The 19,756-nt window shown below is 43.7% G+C and overlaps 1 protein-coding gene across 1 annotated transcript in view; it reads right to left on the reverse strand.

Annotated features, from left to right (window-relative positions):
- Positions 1–605: 605 nt before the first annotated feature.
- Positions 606–19,756, reverse strand: part of IFT57 (intraflagellar transport 57) — a 174,370-nt gene continuing 155,219 nt past the window's right edge. The window contains exons 10-11 of the mRNA XM_085610183.1: positions 17,382–17,448; positions 606–1,139 (exon numbers count right to left, since the gene is read on the reverse strand). Coding sequence (XP_085466309.1) covers positions 961–1,139; positions 17,382–17,448 — 246 coding nt within the window. The 3' untranslated portion in view covers positions 606–960. The remainder of the gene's footprint in view (positions 1,140–17,381; positions 17,449–19,756) is intronic.

Here is a 19,756-nt window from a genome sequence, read left to right on the forward strand (position 1 = left end):
ACAGACATTTCAGTATAGGGCACACCACGTTGGAACGTTCTCCCGTTATCCCTTCAGTCAGAAGTTCACAGTTCAGCTTAAAAAAACATTTCTTTAAATAATGATAAATTAGTTTCAGTCCTTGTTAGGTCGATGTTCCATACATAGCTCATCTGTATGAATAGACCTATTGTTTTCAATATATATGCAGTAGGCTCTGGGCCCACCCCTTTCAAGCACTGGCTTTTTAAGCAGCCATTTTCTGTCATTGACATGAGGCGGTCACATTGTTTCAGTCCCGAAGCCTACCTCTCTTTCACCTATTGAAAATGTATTTTTGAGTGCATCCTATCTCCTCCAATGGAGTGCATACATTGCAAGGCACAAGGGACTTTTTTTTTACATCTCACTGCCTCTCCCTCTGTTGGCCTCATGAAGAGGCAGATAACTGCCCAGAAGTGACCTTTATCAAAGATCAAATGGACTGGTGCACTCTTAATGGGGTATGTAGTTGCAAGTTTTGAGGTGATAGCATACATTTCCAGTCTTTTTCACACAGATTAAGATCCATAGTAAAACTGGTTTTCTGAACAAGAGAATGATTTTGAGAAATTAATCACAACAAGTGTTTTGTATATTTTATTAGGAGGTTATAAAAAAGATTTGAAATAGCTGACCTAAAGTATTTACATAGGGATATATTCAACTGACAAAAAAACTTTTGGCAGGTTCCTTCCTGAGCCTGGAATTGATTTATGAATTTGATGGGATTCACAAAGAATCATTGTGACTCGGGCACATATTGATAAACATTTCAAAACATCTGGAACCCCCAACGTTCCATGGAAAATTACAATATAAATGAAAACACAAATATACTTTTGTACAGATTTAGAGGTTTACAAATGCTGCATAAATACTCCGACAAAGGTAAACATGTTTACAAGTCAAAAAAATATTATGTTATGTGCAAACGTGAAATTAGTACACCCCTAATGAAGATTCGGGTATACTTGTAGCATGCATATCTCGAGTCATGTTTGATTTTTCCTTCAGCTTCGACTGGAGCAATGTATGTTCCACCACACCAATTCTTATGTCCATCTGGATAGTCTCTTGTTTCAGCTTTGTTAAAGCCTGTTTTATCTTAACCAGAGGTGCTGTAAAACAAAGTAACATAGAATTTACTTTCAGAAAACTACTGAACAAACTTGCATCACTTTGCAACATTTTTAAGCCTCAATCCAGACTTACAAAGTCTACCTCGCGTCACTCTCCTAATAAATATATGCTCTTTAAGTACCAGTGAATGCATGCTTTACTTTAAATATGACAAACCTCCTCGATAAATTTTATTGTCATTTTGAGAAGACTCTAAAGTATAAAGATAACTCTAATCTAGGAGCTGGAAGATGAAGACAGGGATAGGGACATTGGTCCAGTGGATCCTGAAAGGTGGAAAAGGAGGAACCAGGTCATGCATTTAAGGAGCGCAATCACAAATCAAAAGCAAAACTATGGTTTGCGAAGAAGAATGGTCAGGAGAGGCCTGAATGTTTTTCTTCGGACATAGTGGAAGCTATGATTGAAGATGATGTATATACAAAACAAGCATTGGCAATCTAACATGCCTGGCCAATTTCCAAGTGACAGTGTTTCTTCATTGAGCGGCAAGTTTATTCGTAATTGCATGGCAGGGTGTGAGAAGGAGTAAGTGGCAGGATGAGTGAGTGACTGAGGCATATGCAATTCATGGGCCAGTGTAAGCCAGCAATGATGTGTGATCGCAGCACGAGCTTGCAGAATACCCAATGGGAAACAATGAAAGCACTAAATATTGTCAAATAATTGGCAAATAAAGAGTAAGTGGCCACTGACTCTGGAAGGACATAAATCTGAGTGAGACTGGTCTGGGGTAATGCACACTTGTTCTTAACGATTACACTCGCTTTCTTTTCATTGTGCCAAATGTAACCAATAAACAGACACTATGTGATGGAAAAAAAAGTGTAAATCCTGGTAGGTCGAAACTATGCACTAACAGAAAAGGCTACTGAATATCAGGCAGTGTCCAACCGCTTAAGACACACAGGAGCCTGGACAGAACTGGAAAATGTCTGACAGTGTCAGGACCAACAAGAACAACATTACACAACATGTAATGATGCTGCCAGACAGAAAACCATCTAATAAGAGTCCAGAGTAGTGGAGTCGTGCATCTTTAAAATCCAGCAATACTGCAGAAGGTCAACTAGTAAGAAGCTTCTTGTAATCCTTACAATTTAGAAATGGTGGCAGCAAAACAAAACTGATTCGTTTTTGGAACTGCATCCTGGAGGCTGTTCATCTAGTGATGCAATACGATGGATCGTGCTTGCTAGGCTTGAGGACTGCCTCGCATTCTCAAACCAGAACTAAAAGAGAAGGAAGCTGTGGTAAAGCCTGGTTTCAGATGACAGAAATTAGAAGGAAAGAATACTATGGCAACTGGTAAACAAACTAAAAAAACAAAAAGGAAAGAGTGGAGACTGACGACACCGAGGAAGTGGAGATCTGCGCTTGATCAGTTGAGGGGCACAAGCATGATCGATGCTTCTGAGTCCCTTGATGCCTGGATTTCACAATAAAGGCACCACTTGTGTCTGCTCATCGAATGCACTCACCGTACACTGAAACACCTCATGCAGAAATGGCCACTGGCAGCATAGCGGTCCACAGGAAGGACACTTGTGAGCGGATTCAACATCTCAGTGAGATTTGTATCAAGCATTGGCCGAGCAGTTCGGCCCCAAAGCAACCCGTGGATTAATAGAGTGGACTCAACTTCCATCTCTGTATGTTAGTTTCCTTTTTATAATTGTTTTTAATTTCTACTACTTTTATTACAGTATTGCAGTGGTTTTAACTAACTTATACAAGTACATTAAAAAAATTCTAATTCCACTGACAGAATATTAATTACTGTTACAGTTAATGGGTGTCAGATTCAATTTCTTACCACCACGTGCCATAATATGGGACTGACCATAATTAATATCTACCTCCAAGTCTGATATAACTGTGGGACAAAGGACCACAGGATTACCAGGCCTCAATTGTGTCAAATGAGGTTGTTCACTACTTGCATCCCGGGGTTCCAATACTATTATCACCTGAAGCATTTGAGGCGCAAGTTTGCGTCGCAACTGCTGACCAAGGCTCCAACAGCTAGGCCAAAGGAGGTGACTCAGCAGTAAGCAACGCACAAAATAATACTTAAAAAATCATTGTCCTGTTGCTGCTTTTACTTTTAAAAAGCTAACTACCATGCATAGAATCATAAATATATGTACATAATTCAGCAGCACAGCAAAGAGTAGACAAAATGACAATGCATTAAAATCCCTCCTAAGGATAAGTACTGAAAAGCACAGCCTTTGTACTTTAACAGGTAAGCACATAATCAGAAATTGGTGCCTGCTGCCTATGACAATACCTGTGGCATGTTAAAACAATAATAAAAGCCAGACCTATTGGCTTTGATATGTTTCTGAATAATATGAAGAAATAGAAACCATAAACCATTTAATCAGAAACTTACATTCACATAGGTAAGGCCCTCTGAGCTCTTCAAAACAGAGCCCAACTTTCTAAGGGGGTATTGGGCGGCGGAGGGGGTAATTTGCAGGAAAAGCTGAGGCTGAGGCTGCCCTGGCAGGTCCTTGAAACATTTAACACTCTTGGGGGTGCCTCTGATCTTTTGGGGACCCACAACAACCAATATTCACATGAAGAAAGGCCTCAGTGCATAAAGCTACCTTTACTTATCGGTAACTGCATTACTCGGGTCCTCTTCCCTCACTTCTACTCATTAAGGCATTGAGGCAATCCTGCTCACCAGACACCCATGCAACGTAACCCGACTCAACACCAGTTATTGGTTGGCCTGAACAACCTGGGAAGGAGGGCGGGAGGGATGTAATAAATAGAAACAAGGGAAGTAATGCAATTACCAGTACGTAACTGAAGCATTACCTCACTGTCCCCTCCCTCTCTTCCCTTCATTACAGCATTGAGATGTACAAAGCCAAACAGGACAACCAAAAAGGTAATGCACAAACTCAGGTTTATTAAGCATCCAAGAAAAAGTAATGAATCAATATTTAGATGCCAAAGTGGACAACACTTTGGACCCAACCCCTTCAGACAGTTCAACCTCCTGAGCAATCCTGTAATGAGAGGCAAACGTCACTAGGGATGCCCCGGTGGCTGCCCGGCAGATATCAGCAACTGAAGACCCTTGTATCACAGCCCAGGAGGTAGACGTACACCTCATAGATCTACCATGAACCCCTAAAGGAAAAACCTGACCCGAATCCTTCTAGGCTAGGGAAATCAATGTACGAACCTACCAACCCAGTGAGGAAGTGGAAGGCCTCGACCCCTTATTCACAGGACCAAAAATTACAAACAGGGATTGTAATGCCGGAGAGAAGTCATCCTATCCAAATATATCAGAAGAGTCCTCCTGACATCCAGACAATGCAGCTGCATTCCTCCTCCTCAGAAGGAGACTCGAAAAAGGAGGAAAAAATCAACTCCTCGTCCTTAGAAAACTGGGAATCAACTTTAGGACAAGAGGAGAGGAGAGGCCTCAAAATGTTTCTGTCATCAAAAATCCGACAAAAAGGATGTTTGAAAGACTAAACACCCAGCTCACTAAAACACCTAGTGGAAGAAACAGACAACAAAAAGACTGTCTTAAGGGACAACAATTTGATATCAATGGAGTCCAAGGGCTAAAACGGAGGAGTCCTCAATGCTCCAAAACCAAATAGAGATCCCACGAAGGAATGTTCCTACTAGGAGAAGGAAGAACATTCTTCAAGCCTTTGAATAGACTGCCCACCAAACCATCTGTGTCAGACAGATTATTCCAAGAACTTCTAAATGCTTTGATAGCAGCCCATTGACGTTTAAGGGTGGAGACCTTCAAAGCAAAAGAAGCCCCATCCTGCAGAAACATGATCACTTTAAACCTGTCAGACAAAGTCAGGTCTACGCCCTTACTCAGACACTACTTACTGAAAGAACGCCAGTGTCGTAAGTAAGATTTGTTGGTAGACGAGCACCTAGCAGCCTGCAGAGACAGAGTCAAACTAGCCAGAATCTCCTTATGCAGAAACCCTAGCCATTCAAACTCCATGCAGCTAACCTCAACCTGGTCAGAACATCCTGCTGCAGCACTGGAACCAACGGGGGAGAGAGAATCAGCGGCAACAACCACTCCTCCTGCCTTATCTCCACAAGAAGAGGATACCAGATACCATAATCTGAATTAATCTGGTCAAAAAAAACAGAGACTCGTCAGATCATATACAAGTCCCAACTCTTATACATGCTGCCTTCTGCTATTCAGTGAAAAGTTAAACTGATGCTGCTGGTGAAAAGTCTGGTTTAGCCATCAGGGGTGATGGTCTATGAGGCACCAGTGTTTCTGGCTCCTTTCTGTTCCATTCTAGATTAAAGCAAAGCTGGGCTATTTAATAGTAGTTGGTTAGCTTAGGTATGCCTAGCCCGCCCCTCTTGGGAGGCAAATAAACCTGTTTGTTTGCTATTCAAAATGCTTTTGCTTTCTCAAATGAAGCTTCCAATTAACAGTTGTAATTTAAGGAGTGCATTTTTTGTCAGTGGACTTTCATCATGTATTCTCAGGAAAGTGTGTCATCTTCATGCTGCTAGCTAACCCAGGCATGATAGCCCACCCACTTGTGAAAATTGCAGGTCCTTCTTGCCACGTTTAGGAGGAGTCTAGGTTATTGCAGCAGTTTTATCTAGGGAGAGAGGAACAAGTTACTTATCTTCAATAACACATGTTATGGTAGAGACTATCTAACCACAGATTCCTCCCCATTTGAATATTCCCTCAGACATCAGGCTGGATCTGGTAAATATCATGCAATTTCCTTGTGTGCCGACAGGTCGTGCCATTCGGCTCCACGGCTACGTTGTTCCGCTCTGGGAAGGGACATGCGGGGCCCTATGAATTCGCCTCCCATGTGAGTTGACTTTAGAACTATTTGTGCCCTCGCACATGGAATCTGAACTCCAGATTGGTAGTGACCAGTGTGGAGAATTCTAATGTGGACCTTTTAAAATGGTCAGAGTCGAGTTCACAGAACAAGCAGGAGGGAAGGGTCGGTGAGGAATCTGCGGTTAGAAAGATAGTTAAAACAGCATTGCCAAAGTTAAGTGACTCTTTCATTTTATATGAGTAAGCAAAAGAAGGTTCTGTTGGGTAGAAGGTGGTTACTTTCTAGAGCACTGTATAACCTAATTTCAATTTGTAGCAACCGTATCTCTAAGTCCTGGACAAGAAAACAATGTATTTATAAATAACTGAAACGTGACTCAAGATACTTTCTACTGTTTTTGTTTATCAGAATTAAATCATTCATAGATATTCACAAATGTAGTAGTTGGAGGCTGTCAACATACAAGGAATATTTACATATAAAGGTGATCATGTGACATGAGTGCTCAGTGCTCAAAGTGTGTACAATATACAAAGTGGTCAAGGTTTTATATACATGTGAGGGATAGGCCAGATAATCATGTAACACCAATGGCTCTTTTCACTAATAATGAATGCTCTTTTGCTATGTGCAGAGCCTTGGTCAATCTGGGCCTTGTGTGATCGTCGACGTTTCAACCCATAATGTGTCCCATTCAGTAGTCACGTAGGGTCTTCATTAGGACAGGGTGAGGGACCAGGGGGGGGCAGTGACAGCCTAAAAATGAAAACAGGCGCGGGTTTATACTTGTTGGGATGCTTAAATGGTGGAGAGATACGGAATGAAAGACAGGGCGGAACAACTACTCACCCTAGGTAAGCCAGACACAGTCCTGGCTGCGGTGGCAAATGTAGCGAAGGACAACTGGCGGTAGACTCAAGTTGGACCCAAGCGTCGCATGTAGTACGATCCACCTTGGACAAACTACCAAGGCCGCACCGGATACCAACGGATTTCCTGATTACCATGTTGGAAATCGCCATGAAGAAAAACTATTTCATTTTCAGAAACCAGTTCTACTTCCAGTGTAAAGGAGTAGCAATGGGTGCTACTTACGCACCGAGCCTGGCCAACATATTCATGGACGACTACGAGGAGAAACACCTATACATCCACGACAATCCGTTTATTGAGTCTATAGTGGTATGGAAACGATACATAGACGATGTGGTGATGAACTGGTCGGGAACAGAGGATGAACTCAAAGAATTTGGGCTGTGGCTCAACAACAGAACAAGTGACATTCAATTCACTATGACCTACAACAGGGAAGCTATTGATATCCTGGATCTCACATTCCGAGTTGATTAAGGCCTCCTGTATTGTGATCTATATCAGAAGCCCACAGAAAGGAATACGCTCATCAGATATGAGTCACACCGCCCACGCAACCTACGGGACAACTTACCCTACGGGCAATATCTCAGATTAAGGAGAAATTGTACACGAAGAGAGGATTTCTTCAGGGAAACAGATATCCTGACAAAACGACTAAGGAAACGTGGCAATCCTACAGGACTACTAAAACGCGCCAGGAAATGGGCGTGGTACTGCCCCCGAGACCAACTACTGCAAACAAAAGAAAAAAGACTAGGAGTGAGAACATAGTTTGTGTAACCACATTTAACTCCAAAAGCAATGGCATTAAAAAGATCATCTGATGAAGACCCTACGTGACCCTACGTGACTACCGAATAGGGCACATTATGGGTTGAAACGTCGACGATCACGCAAGGCCCGGATTGACCAAGGCTCTGCACATAGCAAAAGAACATTATTAGTGAAAAGAGCCATTGGTGTTACATGATTATCTGGCCTATCCCTCACATGTATATAAAACCTTGACCACTTTGTATATTGTACACACTTTGAGCACTGAGCACTCATGTCACATGATCACCTTTATATGTAAATATTCCTTGTATGTTGACGGCCTCCAACTACTACATTTGGGAATATCTATGAATGATTTAATTCTGATAAACAAAAACAGTAGAAAGTATCTTGAGTCACGTTTCAGTTATTTAAAAATAAATTGGTTTCTTGTCTAGGCGTTAGAGATACGGGGTGACTTTGCATTCAGGAGAGACACGGAGTACCCCTACCTGGGGTTCGGCATCGTGGAGACCAGCTGTAGAGGCGGACGCTCTCCCTCCCTCCCGCTTGCGCTGCTGACGGTGCTTGCTGTGCCTGACAGCGGAACTACAGCTCCCAGGGTTCTCGCCAGCGGCACCGCCCCCAATCACCATCACTTCCGCGCCTGGGGGCGCTAAAATCAAGCGGCTTCCTCCGCGTCGCGGGACGCGCGCGGGCGGCGTTGGGCTGAGCCCGGGCAGAGGGCGGGCCGTCTGTGGCCGTCAGGGGCCAGTGGAGGCCGGGTCGGGCCACCCCCCTTACGCCCATTTGCCACGTCATCAGCCAACAACCCTGCTGGTTCATATCCAAGGTACTGTGTTCTTGTGGTTGGGACCTGTGTTATCTAACTGCGTTTCGTAGCCCTCTCACCGGCCCGCTATTGTTTGTTCTGTATGAGTGTGGGCCACGATGGGCAAAAGGAAAATGTTGGACGCTAATGGGGGCGCCGTTAGTCTTACTGGTGGGGCGGCAAAAAGGAAGAAGGCTAGAAAGTCCTGCAGGAAACCCATGCCCACCATCGCTCTGGATCGTATAGAGTCTTTGTTTGACGACTGCACATCCATCCTAGATCCGGACTCAAATGCTGCGCCCCCACTCCCATTGCCCCCTAGCACAAATCGTTCAGGCTCTGTCACCATTCCTCAAATGTTTAGTAAAAAGTCCATCTCAAACCAACTGTCTGAAAGGGACGATTGTCAGAGTATCACTGTTAATTCCATGCTAAACCTAGAGGAACAAGGTCTTTCTGTTGCTGCCGTTAACTTGGATCCCCTTGACTCAATTGCCATTGTTTGCCATAATCGTTTTGAGGTATTGGCTGACAACGATAATGATGACATTATTGGTAGTATTGATGCATCTGTAACATCTGTAACATCTAATTCATGTATTGATTTGGGATCTGGATCTGGTGTTGTGCCTGAAGAGGCCGGGACACATCAAGATCAGTTGGGAGGGACAGCATTTGACTCGGGGCTAATAACGGAAACTATCAAGGCCATGAGACAAGAAATCAGTGATCTAAAAACATTGGTATTGGAGTTGTTGACAATTGTCCAAAAACCTTCCACGCAACCACTAATCACTCTACCTGTTACTTCTTGCCCTTCAAACCCTTTAGTACCATCTTTATCAAATAATGGTCTTTGTACACCCATTCCGACTCCACCGTCATCTTTACTCCCACAAGCCAGACACAAGTCCTTACCCACGATTAGAGCCGGGAACAACCCTGTCAATCCCAATATAAAGCCCCGTGCAACCTCAAACATTCCCCATACGACTAGCCAGTCCAATTCCTTCCAAAGAACCTCAGTCCACTCCCTACCTCTTCCATCTCACAAAGCCCAAACACCCCCGGTTACCATCGAGCCTACTGTTTATATGGTGGGTGTCCCCAAGACCGTTGGGTATGAGGATGAAGAATCCCTAAAAAACAAGGTCACCCACTGGATCCGTAATGTTAGAGGTTGCCGATCCCTCATAAGAGATGACCTAATAAGGGTCAGCAGACATAGATCAAACGGCAACCCTACGGACACCATTGAGTTAACCTTAGCTAACTACCCTCTAGCTGATGGCCTTATAGCCCTTGAATATAGATCATCTTCTCCGGATTCATCTTCTATTCAATTTAGACGTTTTCCCTCAACCAGTTATGACCCAGCGAGGAAGAGGGGTGGGATGTCGAATCTTCAAAATGAGGATGTATCTACTTTGGAACTTATTGACTGACTAACCCCGGCTGTAAACACACTACCAAGCCTCTGTAAAGTGTCTTATGTTGCTTCTAACACTGCCAGTGAATCTTCTCTCTCAACACCCATCATCGTTAGGGGGAAGGTGGGATTCAACCCGTAGCTTCCAACTCGCTTATTATGGACCTTGATATCCTTGTACCTCCTGTTTTAAAAACTGATGTTATAATTATCTCATGGAATATTGCCGGCCTGAAAGCTAAGCTTACATTGCCGGATTGGAACAACTTCATTCCAACTTATGATATCTGTATATTCCAAGCGACTTGGAGTCTAACACCCTTATATAAATCTGGCTTTACTTGCTATTGTGTCCCTGCAGTATCTACCGTCCGAGGACGTCCCTCGGGAGGCCTCATGATATGGGTAAATATGCCCTTGCCTGTAGAGTCTGTCATATACAAAGTCCCTCTCCAGATGTGATGCACGTAACTCTGAGAGGGCCAAAAGGGGGGCCCACTATTGAGCTTTTCAATGTATATATTAGAGGCACCAAAGGAGGAACCAAGTCATCCATTGTTACTATCTTGGAAAAGGAGCTTCTTTCTTGTCCTCCAAATTCATTTATTCTGGTGGCCGGAGATTTGAATTGCACCTATGAGCCTCTCGCCTCTGAAGACATACTAGAGGTTGAAGAGGAAGATGCCAGGTGGGGTATACCCCCTCTGACGGTCCCTTCAGTCAAGAGGTGGACGCAGGTGGCAATTCAATTGAACGCTTTAACTTTGGAATTTGGGCTGAGAGCTGCCAATGGTCGGCTCCCCTCTGATCTTCATGGAGCATTTACTTTCAACAGAATTTCCAGTCCATCTCGAATCGATTATATTTTGACCGATCGCAGATTATGGCGATATGCAGTGGATTTGACCATAACCCCCACCATCGATAGCGACCATAATCCCCTGTGCCTGATACTGATGAGACCTTGGCCCCTCGATCGACCAATATCTGACCCCTGCCCTGTTATGCCTACTAAAGAAGTTACTCCATCGAACTGTAAAAGATTCCTTAAATGGCCCAAAATCGCATTAGATGAGCAAAAACTTATATCCATAAAAGAGATATTGCTATCAAAAACCGCAGAACTCAAGAGAGCTTGCGATGAACCCGATGGGAGTTTAAGGGCCGGGATCATCCACACAGCTACAGCCGAGTCGATAGGGTCACTTTTTATGGCATCATCTTCTATCGGCAAACCTAACAAACGCAAATCGCCTTGTTCTTGGTATAATTCTGAATGCAGGATCAGCAACAAAAAGCTTGTAACCGCTGTCAAATCCAGGAATTGCTGCCTAATCCAATCTGCAATATTGGATTATAGAAAGGCCGTGATTAAAGCTAAGCGTGCCTGGGAGGAATCCCACTGGTTGGCCTTGAAAACCGCTAGTTTAGCCAGAGATGGGACTGTATTCTGGAATCTTTGCAGATATTCAAGAGATTCTGACCCTGACACAATTTTGAATCATATTACAAACCAGGAATGGTTTGTTCATTTTTCAAATCTTTATTCTGGCGAGGACACACAAAGCTCTAGGGCCTCTTCTCATATCATCACGACAGACCCTATTTATTAGAGCTATGATCCTTTTACGGAGGTGGAGGCCATGACTGCTATCAACAAACTAGTCCCAGCTAAAGCCCCAGGCCCTGATGGCCTTCCTGGCGATCTGTTTCGTTCCGACTCCAAACATTGGGCAGCGTACTTTACCATCTTGCTCAATGCATTTCTTAAGGGATCACCTATCCCTGAGTCATGGAAAGGAGCAGAGGTAATACCAATATTCAAAAAGGGTTCCAGGGAGGACCCTGCCAACTACTGACCAATAAGTCTTATTGACGTTAGCCAGAAGGTGGTTGGCAGGGTCCTGTTGGAGCGTATCTTATTGTGGGCCAATGAGAACAATATTCTGTCGCACTATTAGGCTGGGTTCAGACCAAACACGGGCACGATCGACCAGGTCTTCAGGTTGTTATTGCTATACTGGAAGGTTGTCTTGATCGGTAGGGGTAGTCTCCATCTGGCCTTTATAGACCTCAAGTCTGCCTTCGACCTGGTCCCTCGTGACCGCCTTTGGTCCGTTCTGCAGGACATGGGAGTGCCACCCCCCGTCCTCGACCTTTTGGTCCGACTTCATGAGGGTAATTTTGCACAGGTAAGGTGGGGATCTCAGGCCCAGAAAACTGAAAACATCTCAGTTAACAGAGGAGTCCGCCAGGGCTGTGTATTGGCACCCACCCTCTTTTCCCTATTTGTGAACGGAGTGGTGAAGTTTCTGCAAGATATACCAGCTGATGCCCCTGCCCTTGCGGGCGAACGAGTCCCCACCCTCCTCTTTGCGGATGATACCCTCCTGATTTCCAAGACTGATTTCCAAGACACCAGCAGGGCTGCAGAAGCTTCTGGATAGATTCCATTTGTTCTGCACATTGAGAGGTCTGACCATTAATACACTAAAGACCAAGCTTCTTTCTTTTAAATCGCACAGATCACCCAGTGTCGCCATCATGTTCGATGGAGCCCCTCTAGAATATGTCAAACTATTCGACTATCTCGGAATTAGAATTTCTGACAACTTAAGATGGAGACCCCATATTAACAAGATGCTGCTCAATCACAAACGAGCCACGGGGGCCATTGCCAAAGAACATCGCTCCTCGAAGAGCAAGCCAATCACTCCCGCATTAGTGATCTATCAGGCTAAAGCAGTTGGTTCGGCGCTGTATGGAGCCGAACTATGGGGATACGATAATCTCGATGAAATTACCTTGTCCGAGAATACATTTTTGAGAGATTTGGTCTCTCTGCCAAGGGGTACTCCATTGAAACCACTCTTTAGTGATCTGGGCAGGCGCTCGATCAAGGATATGGCAAGGCTACGCCCTTTGTTATTCTGGGCTCGCCTCTGGCGCACTCCGGAGCTAGCTAAATACACCGAGGGCCTAAAAGAAATTATGAATTCTCTGGGCTCTCACAAAGTAAGCTGGTTGCGCAACATCAAAAAGTCTCTTAACCAGCTTGGTCTTAATGAAGCCTGGGAGCATGGAGCCCCCGTGAGCAAGGCATACATCAAAAGAGCTTACTGGGTAGGGATTGACCATCAGGATCTCAGTAATCCTAACATGGGCAGGCTAACTGAAGTCTTTTATATTCATAAACAGATTGTTAGCTTTGAGCCCTATCTTGAATTTGTGCAGAAACCAAGGGATAGATCATTGTACCTACAGTTCAGACTCGAGACACTCCCAACTCGAGAGTTTACTAGTAAATGGAAGCCTCCCCACCAGACCCCGGACACTTGCTTGAATTGCGTGGGGAAGGTTGAAAGCACAGCCCACATCATGTTCGAATGCCCAGCGTATAAAAACCCTAGAAGAAAATGGCTAGGCCCTGCTTGCCGTCTCCTGGGCATATCAAAACTACCGTGTGGCACTACGCATATTACGATCAGACACCAGCCTAGTGCTAGTCTGTGCCGTGGCCAAATTTCTGGGGTGGTCATGGATCATTAGAAGTAAACTCCCTTGTTCCACCACATGATTCTGTACATCGTTTTTCTCCTGTCTTTTCTCACATGTGAAACGATCTTTTAACTATATTTTAAATTTTTAACTTTTTGATATTATAACCTTTTTAGACAAGTCACTAAGTTATTAGATTGAGAGCGCTTCTACAATCATTGCTATTTGTTATAACTGTCGCTCCTCTGATGAATTGTATCTTTTATGTCTGTATGTTCATGCTTTTATGATACAATTTTTTATCGAAATAAAGCTTTCTGACTGACTGACTGATACGGTTGCTACAAATTGAAATTAGGTCATACAGTGCTCTAGAAAGTAACCACCTTCTACCAAACAGAACCTTCTTTTGCTTACTCATATATACTCAGGTTCTGAGGGACACAGGGTCACCCCATTGTTGTTAAACTCTTTCATTTTATAGGCTTTTAAATGCACAGTCCTCACCTTTCGAATATACACCAATGCAGTACCTCCAAGGTGGCGAGTCGGTGAACTGGCTAAAACCAAAAGGTCCTCCATGATTGAGCAGGCAAAATACGCTTCCTGATTGTTTTGACAAACCAGACAGTGGTGCTTTCTGAGCTTAAGGAGTGATGCCCACGTAGGCACCTTGCAATTGCACAAGAAAGGCACCTTGGGTGCCAACGCAGCTATAGCAGCCTTGGCTCTAGTGGAATAAAACTGCAAGCCCTCTGGCAGCTGCAATGTGGCCAATCCATAGCTGATCTTAATGCAGAGCATGATCCAGCAAGAGATGGTCCTCGTCTGCAGGGCCTTGCCTTTCTTGCCTCTGGGAAATCCAATAAAGAGCTGATTGTCCACCCGGTGTTTCCTGGTGTGGTCAATACAGAAACCAAGAGCCTGTTTAGATCTCACCAATGGAGTCTCTTCCCCTCCTCAGAAGGGTGAGGAGGAGAAATAAAATGTCAGAAGGGTGATATTCTGGCCGACATGAAATGGAGTCAATACTTTTAGACGAAAGGAGTCTTGAGTTTGTAGAATCAGCTTGTCTAGGTGGAAAGTGGTGTAGAGTGGCTTGACGGAGAGGGCTTGAAGCTCCCTCACCTGCTGTGCCGATGTTATGGTGAAAAGAAAGACTATCTTGCAGTTAGGCAGCCAGAGAAGACAGCTATACAGGGATTTGGAGAGTGCGCACATGAGGGATGCAAGAACCAAATTTAAATCCTATTGATGCATAATGAACTGAGGCGGGAGAACATATTGTAAAACCTTGAGAATGTGTATCAGGTGATACATACAATGAGGGCTGGTCCACTAAAAGTAAAACGGCAGAAAGAGCTAGCAGCTAAACTTTAACGGTGCCCAAAGAAAGTCCTTGCTGGGCTACAGACAACACAAACAACAACACTTCAGACAGCTTGGCATGGAGTAGCTCAATCCACTTTGTAGTACACCAAGGCACAAACTTGTCCCTACGGCAGGCATTTATAGACTTGCTTGAGGGAAATCTGGCTTCCAAGATCACATCAACCACTTCAGACACAAGATCAAAAGCCCTAAACTGTTGTTACTCAATCTCCAATCATGGAAGTTGAGGTTGCACAAGCCTGGTGTGAGAAACTGAGTTGTGGGTTGGCTAGGGTCTTAGCCTTGGTCAAGCAACAGCCACAATCCCTAGCATGGTGAACCACAAAACATTGCTAAATTAACATGTGGTTAACACTGGGTAGCCTGGCACAAAAAACAGTAAGGCTTAACTTAAAGGCAATGTGTAAAGTATTTATGCAGAACACAATCAAGTGAAAACACAACACAAGAAAACTTCCACACCAATTTATCAAAACAGAGTACGGTTTAATCAATTATTGACACAAAACAACACATCCTATCAGTAAAACCGGAGTTATGAAATTTTAAAGGTTTATGTGAAATTATGCCCAAAAGTACAAAGGGTCACTCGCGGCTATCTGGTCATGCAAGACCAGGTGAAAATCACAAGTTCAGGCCGACCACGATGGACAGTGTGCTCGATACAGGGATCAGGTTAGTCCAACGGAAAAAGTTACATTCACAGTCCAGCGCAAAGATTTCAGTTTGCGGTGGACGAAGCCACAAGGAGCAGGGGATGCATCGCTGATGGCCATAGAAGTAGCGTGACGAGCAGGCTGGGCGCCACAGACTGTCAACCCTGTACCATGAAGATCCTGTCAGCGTTGCAGGTGGTCAGGCTGGAGTTTCGCATTGGCGGTCACCACGAGCGGTTGATGCTGTAGCACGAAGAGTTGGTATGCCAGAACTTGGTGTTGGTGGTAGGAGCAGGTGGCAACGTTTTGGGCGAACTGGCCCATTTGCCAATAGCCCAAATACTTCAGGAGAGCTCAACTGAGGCCACACCAAGGGTCCAGGAGCTGAGGGACACCAACTGGGGGTCAGGAAATCACTCCAGCTGGGCCCAGGTGATGGTTCAAGATGGTTGGAGCCCGTTATGTCCCTGTGGATCTGAAAAGGAGGTCAGCAAACTAGCCCTTGGATTCACTCTGGTAGTCCTGGGTTCAGGTGAAGTTGCAGGGCTCAACAGCAGGGCTAGTCTCTGAGGGTCCCAGGAAGACTACAGGCATAAAAGCAGTCTTGTGAGGTGCAGCAACACAGTCTTGTGGAGTACACAGTTGGTCAAAGTAGCAGGCAGTCCTCCAAGGGTCACTCTACAGGTTCAGCCAGTGAACTGAGGAGTGGGTCTAAGGGTCCTATTTTTATAGCTGGTGCCTTCTATTAATATGGGAGACGTTTCTAGAGGATTCTCTTTGAAGTGTTTGGAATATCCTGACTCCCCTGCCCTGGCTTCAAGCTGGTTGCAGAGACAATGCAGTCAGAGAAAGAAAAGTAATTGTAGATGTAAACTGACTTTGGACCTCTGTCTCTGAACACAGAATAAATGTGACAAGATAAAAACAACATTTAAAGGCCTCAAGTTCTCCTTCACTTTGTGAGTGAAAAAAAACACATCTCGTCAGAAGGGGCGAGTAGGATCTAAATATAACTCACCCTGACTAAATCCGACTCGCCATGGCTAGCAGATTTGTTGAGGCCTTAAAGTACTAGCTGTTCTATCTAGAGATTATACACAAGCTCCTAATTTTTGAGTTTATGTATGCACTAAAAGCAGAGCAAGCTCACTAAAACCAGCTTTTGGACCTCTTTGTATGGCACATAAGCACTGAATATGTTCATGATATGGCCCCTGATCCTTCGATATGAAAGGATGCGGCTCCTATAGGCATGCTTTTTAGACCATCCCAATGTAAACCTGTGCATCGGAGTGCTGGTTCCGGTGCCTGTTATGGGATGATGTTTATTCTGGAGGCATCTGATTGCACAGTGATCTTTGTTGCCACAAGCCCGCTTTTTGAGCTTGCAGAAAGCAAAGCTCTATCCTGTTGTAAGTGAAGAAGGACGGAATTATGGAGGTGCTCCTTGCCCTGTACTGAGTCTGTGCTCAGAGTTCCACTCAGAACCTGCTGGCCCCTGCATAGCAACAAACAGTGAACAATGATCTGAAGCTATATGGTGTGAGCTATGCTCCAGAACAGGAGTGGAAGTAGATGCTAGGAGCCAGGTACCTTGCAGGTGCTTACAAGTGCATATTAAGTGGCCTAGTGTGGCTCAAGTGGGTAATTGCGGGCAGATCCATCAAAGAATAGTGCTTACAGGTAGGGGCTGCATTTGTATTGCTTGACAAGAGAGGGCACGGGGCACAAGGCACTAAAAGTGCAGCAAAACCTGTTTTCTACTGAAAGATAAATATTCCCTTCAGTGGCGTTTTATCCTTTATTTTTGATGTTAACTGAACACTAAAAACTTTAATTATGATGATGAATTGATGGTGTGTCTTCACTAGCAGTTGATTTCCTCAGAAATGCCCATCTGATTTCAGAACATACCAACTTTAAAAAATACATAATCTAAAGGCACTTACCTCCATCTGTCATACTACTTCCTTTTTCTTCCATTTCCTGCTTGACTTTTTCTAATTCTTCAGTGATCTTTAAATAAAGGGTTTTCAGAATCAGCAATTAGCCCATTGCAATATGTTCCACACAGAATTTAATTAGGAACAATACCTACAATAATCAATGTTTCAAATCAACCTATAAATGAGTAATAAGTAATTAGCACTTGAAAAAGGTGTGTCGGGTTTTGTTAATACCTACCAACTACAGCTGGTGGAGAATTCTTTTTTGCGTTATATTCTGTCAGCGCCCCCCATCCACGCCCTCCTACACATGCCATAAAGAGCTTTTATTTCGGACCTCAACAAATTGGAACCAGTGTTTTTATGGCATAGGATTTGGACTAAGGAGCAGACCAAGTTGAATAGAGAGATTTTAAATGATAGCATGAGCTTGGATGGGGCCGCCAAGATCCCTTGGATTAAATATATATGTAATTTTATGAAAGACCTAGGGGATCCGGAATACTTTGTGGACCCCGTTACTATGCGGTCAGTATCGAGAAAGACCCTAAAGTTAGAGGGTCTTCAATTATTGAGTTCAATACGAATGGCACAAGAAGTGCTCAAACCCAGCGTTAGGCAGCATCAATTAACGCTTACATGTATGGGGATGGAGCCCTACTTGTTATATGTCCCAGGAATATTTGATAGGATGCTTTTAACAAGATTTAGATTGGGAGTCGTACATAGATTACTGTCATTACCAACTATGAACTCTGGTCACAAACTCCGATACCTTGCCCGTGTGACAACCACTCTGAACAGTCTATGATCCACCTAGTCCTATTCTGTAAATTCTACGTAGAGTTGAGGAAAGTCTATTTACTCCACTTTTAAAACATCTGGGCGTAAGGCAATGTCGCCCAGCTTTTATTTGGCTGCAGCTTCTGGTAGATGAACACACTGCGTAGAGGGTGGCCAAATTTTTAAAAGCGATCCAGCTGAGGAAAAATATGGTATTGGAGGTGTAAATTGTGGGCACTACCTCCCCGGATGGTGCAGGATCCATTTTTTATGTGTAATTATATCAAAGTCTGTTAAGTTTATAATGACATTTTTATTTGTTTTTATTGTATGTGCATTTATGATTGGTATATTAACAATCGAATAAAGCTTTCCGTCCTTGACTTGAAAAATGTGTCTCTTATTACTGAAGTTAAATCCAAAAATAACATTAAAGCACTTTTTTAATGTTTGAAGCAAATGTGGCTTTGCTGCAACGTAATGGTAAAGTATTTACATAATAGTTATTTTCTGTTGTCAATATCATTCTGAATGTTCACAGTTTCCAATATGGTGAATCTTAGTTTTGCCCATAAGTGTTGACATGCCCTGCTACTGTAGATTTTTTGTTTGAATATTACTTTTGTGTTTGGTTATTCTAACTTTGATTGTTCGTTCAGTTTAACCCATGTTTGGTAAACCAAATGGACATATGAAAATGTAGATCAGATTTTTCGATTCACAAGTACCATTGGTTCTTAATTGAGTTTAAGTTTCTTTAACAGGATGGGTTATTTCTGTGCCTTTGATAAAATTGTTGCAATTACTGCAGTGTACACATAGATTAGTGCCTTGTATTTGTTTTCTGTGTTCTCCTGTTTATCATCATCCATCCTTGAGTGCAGTAGTTCTTTCAAGTTCCTCGATCGTTCATAAGCAAAGAACTGTGGTTGCTCAAATTTGTTTGGGAAGGAGTAGTTTCTTTTCTGTAACTCCAGTTCTGTAGTAGGGGTATCTCTGTCATAGTCATAATCTAGTGAATAGTCCCGCCCATGTGCGTGGACCCCGGAGCAATAAAAAATAATCTCTAAAAGGTGGCAAATCATGCAGACCTGCATACACCTTTAAGAGAGAATTTAATTTAAAGACAGATAATGCAGCCTATACCCACAGGCTACACTGTCCAGCACTTCAACTAGAATTCCACCAACATCCACAAACAGCACTGCCTGTCTAGTTTTTCTCCACATAGGAAAAAACCCTGCCTCTACCAGCAAAAGCCTCTGGAATGATAGAGAGGAAGGAGTGGACAGACAAGCCCCATAGGCTGCCATTATGTGGCTTGGAACAGGATACTGTGCCTTTAAGAAAACTTTCCAGTTTTCCAGAACTTTCCCCAGTATCCCAGAATGCCCAGCAGGTCCCATTTACTTTCAGTTCTTTTTGAAGGCGTAGCACGCCAGACCTGTAGCATTCTACATATGAATAAGTATCTCTCCACCGGGGAGGAGGGCGGGCGCTTATGACTATAACAGAGATACCCCTACTACAGAACTGGAGTTACAGAAAAGAAACTACTCCTTCTGTAGTAGGGGATCTCTGTGTATAGTCATAAT

Source organism: Triturus cristatus, chromosome 6 (genome assembly GCF_964204655.1).
Source record: "Triturus cristatus chromosome 6, aTriCri1.1, whole genome shotgun sequence".
Lineage (NCBI taxonomy): Eukaryota > Metazoa > Chordata > Amphibia > Caudata > Salamandridae > Triturus > Triturus cristatus.